This window comes from Capsicum annuum, unplaced genomic scaffold (genome assembly GCF_002878395.1).
Source record: "Capsicum annuum cultivar UCD-10X-F1 unplaced genomic scaffold, UCD10Xv1.1 ctg1706, whole genome shotgun sequence".
NCBI classification, from domain to species: Eukaryota; Viridiplantae; Streptophyta; class Magnoliopsida; order Solanales; family Solanaceae; genus Capsicum; species Capsicum annuum.
Genome location: NW_025822696.1, coordinates 357,324 through 362,450, shown reverse-complemented (window position 1 = coordinate 362,450; position 5,127 = coordinate 357,324). Strand labels below are relative to the sequence as shown.

Sequence of the window (5,127 nt, the reverse complement as noted above, 5' to 3'; positions counted from 1 at the left end):
AAAAAAAAATAATAATAAGCACATCATCCATCCAGTCCAGGATAGAACATGCCATGACTAAGGAGAACTAATCAGGGATATATATATATGCTAACATCTATTCAGACGTACCTAAACATAACCATTTTTGTTTTTAGCTCCAATAATTGATCTCATTTCTGTTATTGTGGAGATGTGCCTGTGAGGCTAATAAATCATTGTTTGGAGGTAACTCATCATGCAACATGCTTGAATCTTTGTCAAGGCAGAAAAACTGAGAAGGGACTCCTTATTGTTGGCGTTTGTTTGTGCAACAAGAGAAGAGAAAGACCACTTTATATAAGCATCTTAGTGTTGCTATGAGCTCTAAACCTCAAATTAATCTTTCTGGAAGTCATATAGAACACACGCCACATACAGCAAAGGAGCTCTTGAGTGCTTCTATAAATATCATGAGTAATGTCGGATTTGTAATCAAAGATAATTCCGTGAGTTCTTAATGGGGATGAAATTTCAGTGTCAAAGACTCAAAGCACCTTTATTTGATTGGGTATATTTTGACCCAGACAGGAATTTTAATGGGTAATTCTTTCATCTAAATTCTAAACCAAGAAAGGGGAAGTTGCAAAAATGGTGTTTATCTACCAGAGTCCCCTGGCTTTATTCCAGTTTAGGATACAATATATCCTTAGAGGCTTCCAGCACTTCACAGATTTACTCTTATCTTGCGGATGCCATCCTAACATACATCTACCTACCTTGCTACTGAAAACATGATTGAAATCTCTTGCCAAATACACACGTTAGTTTGTCAATAATTTTGTCTTCAGAAATCATCACTCAAAGCATCATGAGGACTGCAATATCTTGAGAAGGCAACAGGCTGCTTGCCATCTATTTATAAGGTTGATGATATGGAATTTGGAATCTAAAATCAACTTCCTGCTTATCCCATGTACTAGATAGTAGAACAAGAGATCTAAGATCATAATACATAATTGACAATGTTTCATATTTTTCCTGTTCTCCATACATCAATTATAATCCATTATGATAAGGAAAGAAACTTGACTTTATATGGCCTTAAAACAGAGCCTCTCGATGATGGCACTTGTAATTTGATGCTATTATCACTGTCTTGAAATTAGTCAATAGGGTCCCTCAGCTATACAAAATTTCCACAGCTGATATGGATGCATTACCAGGAATCTATGTTGCTCAGACTCTTCAAAAATGTCCATGGGTGTGTGTTGGATCCTCCAAAAATAGTGTATTTTTGGAGGATCCGACACGGGTGCGGCAACATATTTGGAGAGTCCGAGCAACTTAGGAATAATTTCCGCTAGAGGAAATAATATAGGAAAACATTCTTCCTTAACCTAAAGTGGAATTACAACCATCAAGTGCAGGAGCAGCTATAGCAGTCTTAGTAAGTTAGGGAAATTCTTAATCAATTTCATGAAGAAACAGACACCTAAATACCCTAAAAACAAGTAAATGATAGATCATAGCACCAAAGAGGTAATTAATTATACAAAAGAGACTAAATACTAGATCTCTTGTTGCTTGCGTACTACAGGAACTTAAGGTTTAAAATGATAGGAAAAAGAAGTATCTACGATTCTAACTCACCCAATAATCCATGCTCCACCTGTTACAAATGCCACAACTGGCTTTGGGCTGTCTATCTTTGCTGGTAGATATAAGTCCAACCTGCAACATAATGTCAAGTTTGAGAAGACCTGAAAAAGTAGGTCAAGGAGAAAGAAGAACAAATCACATACCTATTCCTCGGCTGATCACCATAGACAACACTTCGCCGGACCAGTGGTGAAAAGAAATAATAAAATGCAACTGCCACAATTAACACATAAAGTTAAGTGTGATCCCGTTGTAACAGTTACACTTATATATAGTTGCCAATTACCAAAATAAAAAATGTGGATGTCTCTGTCAGAGGGGGTCCTAGGTAAATGGGACTCATGAAATAACTACAAAGACATCGCTCTCCATGCTAACTATCCTCCAACACCCCAACCCCACCCTAATGAGAAAATATGCCACGAGAAAAATATTTTTCCGCATGAAATGTTAAAACTATTAAGCATGCTTTTTCTTGACTGCTTTGCGATAGATATTTGCCTGAAGTGGCAAATGGTCACAATATAATTCCAAAAACAAGAATGCATCATCTAATTCCCTAATTTTAGTTTTGTTGTTTGAGGACTTATATTAGAAACGTAACTTTATCAGACATATGCATGAGAAATATTAGTGAGTTCATTTATAGCTGCAATAGGCATTACTATTTATACCCAGTTTTCTAACTCTTTTAAGAATATGGTCATAATCATAACTTTTTTCCAAATTAGCTGTTTTCCAGATTCTGGTTCTTCAACGGGAAGAATTAAATTAACTGCAGCCATTTTTGGACTTATGAATGGTATATCAGAGGATATACTGTTTAACTTCAATACGAGTGTCATACATTCGAGAAGGTATCGTCAATTCGTCATTCTTTCGATATGAATGGATTGGAAAAGAACACCTTTTTTACACTCACCTTGGAGAAAACCAGGCATAAGGAGCATTGCATATAAGGCAAGACCCAAAAATCTTGTAATCCATCGATAACCTAACCTGAATAAAGGAAGTAATAAGAAACTACATCTTGTTGACAATTCCTCTATATCTTGGTCAGTCACAACTCAATAATTTCTTTGTTTGTGAGTAGGTTTAGAAAACATGCTTTTTATAATAAAATTATGTATAGTATAATTATAACAACAACAACATACCCAGTGTGGGATCTAGGGAGGGTAGGATGTATGCATACCTTACCCCTACCTTTGCGGGGTAGAGGGGTTGTTTCCAATAAACCCTTAGCTCAAAAGAAAAGTTTTGAAGCAGGGTTGCAAGAAAAAATATGACAACAAAATAGCAACAGACAAAACAAATATAGCAACAAATAGTAATAAACAATGAAAAGTAAGAAACTATGCGGTTACTAAATAAACTACTAAGGCTAGTCCCCTCCCTGTCCAACATGACGTACGACACTACTCGGCTATCAACTAACCTTCTTCCTAATCCTCAAACTCCATAACTTCCAATTTAGGGTCATGTATGGTATACTTAGAAATAAAAAATTTAGAAGAAAGCTCTGAAAAAAAACTAAGACCTATTCAGATTAGTTGATTTCAAAACAACTCTACTACTATAATTTTATAAACTTGGCAAGAATTTGCCTGATTAGAAGATGCAAGTTGCGAAAATGAGGATGCTGAGAATGCTTGAGAGAGATGTGTAGGCATGATAAGAGAGATAACGATTAGGAATGAGGATATACGAGACAAGGTGGGAGTGGCTTTCATGGCGGACAAGATGAGTGAAGCAAGACTAAGACGGTTTGGAAATATGAACAGAAGATATGTAGGTGCTCCAGTGAGGAGGTGCGAGAGGTTGGACATAGTGGGTACAAGGAGAGGTAGAGATAGGCTGAAAAAGTATTGGGGAGAGGTGATTAGATAGGACATGGTGCAACTTAGATTATCGAGGCCATGCCCTTAGATAAGACTGTGTGGAGGTTGCATATTAGGATAAAAGGTCAAAAGGTATGGGGTGTTGTCTTGCTTTTCGCGGGGTTTAGCCTTATTCTTATAGCGTCTTGCTTTGGATTCCATCATCATCTCTTGTTTATTATGTTTAGGTTATCGCACTATTATGTGGTTGTTATTGTTTCCTTATTAGTTGCTTTGTTTTCTTCCCTGTCATTTCCCTTTTTCATACCCACTTTGATATGTTATACTCGAGCCAAATGTCTTCCGAAAATGGCCTCTTTACCTCCATGAGGTAGGGGTAAGATTTGCATACACGCTACCCTCCCCAGACCCCACTTGTGAGATTTCACTAGGTATGTTGTTGTTTGGCAATAGTGAGAAATTCCAAACCTAACTAATGCTCATTCATATACCGGTAATACAAAGGATTCAAATCAAAGCTAACAAAGTAATTGTATACAAAAAAGAACATTTATGATCTAATAAATATATATAACATCACTATTATCCTGATTCCAATTTCTGAGCAGATACAAGAAAATCCCAAATTACTGATAATCAATTTATTTAAACATGATAACAGTGAAAATCCCAAATCGGAGCAATAAAAGAAAACAGAGGAAAATAAAAGGGTTACCCGAGATAGCTAAGAAGCTTAAAAGCAAGGCGAGTAATCAAATAGGTCTCAGCAGCAGCATGTCCAATTTCACGGCTAAACGATCCTTGACGACCCAGCCGTGGAGGGGTAGACTTAGTTTTGTTCAATGGTTTCTTCCTCTTCCTCGTCTGGTAATTATATGTGTTTGAAGGCAAAGTTGGCAAAGTAGAAGCCCTAACTAATAACTGCCCATTTTCCCCTCTATTCTCCATCGCAACAAGAATCCCCACGACAAACGGGAGGTCTCAATTATCAGATTTCAGTGAAAAGGTAAAACGAGAGAGGGAAAGTGCGTGATTGTTGTAGGTGAATGTCAGCGTGGGGGAAATGGTGGACTTAGGCGGGATTTATAATTTGTAGTATAAATATTCAGTTTGACAGGCTGGGTAACGGTTAGTTGAGCAAGGGTTTGTTCGACTGGAATTCTGAATGTAAAAACAGAGGGAAAAAAAAAATACTGTAATTGTGTGTATTAGTAGCATAGAATATCAAAATTTATGAATACTCTTTTGGAATGGCCTCGGGCGACGGAGGGACACGAATTTGAAATGGTTGATAAATGTGGAGAAGATGCATAAATAATTTAGTAAAAAGATTTATTAGGTTTGTTGTACTGGATATGAAGAGATTAAGGAAATATGATTAGATAGCAAAATTATTTTCGATAAATCTTTACTTTTGTAGTCATATTATTTTGTGTTGTCACTCTTCTTTTCTTTATTGTTTTAACATGACTTCATTCATTATATTTATTTTAATTTAATTTTTTTATTGACTTTAGGTAAACTAGAGATTTATCGAAAATAATTTCACTACGTTCACAATACATTCAAGAATAAGACTATACAGTCCTCAATCTTCAAATTTCACTTACCAAATTTAAGGAATATATTGTTATTGTTGTTGCAAATACTCTTGTATTTACTAACC

General features: G+C 36.0%; 1 protein-coding gene across 1 annotated transcript in view; it reads right to left on the bottom strand.

The window, feature by feature from the left end:
- LOC107858709 (probable isoprenylcysteine alpha-carbonyl methylesterase ICMEL2) overlaps positions 1-4,642 on the bottom strand; it is a gene marked incomplete at its 5' end in the record, with an annotated part of 11,199 nt that extends 6,557 nt beyond the window's left edge. Inside the window, 4 exon segments of the mRNA XM_047402219.1 lie at positions 1,612-1,692; positions 1,764-1,833; positions 2,543-2,619; positions 4,177-4,642. Of these exon segments, the coding sequence (XP_047258175.1) occupies positions 1,612-1,692; positions 1,764-1,833; positions 2,543-2,619; positions 4,177-4,409 (461 nt within the window).
- Between the last annotated feature and the right edge of the window lie 485 nt (positions 4,643-5,127).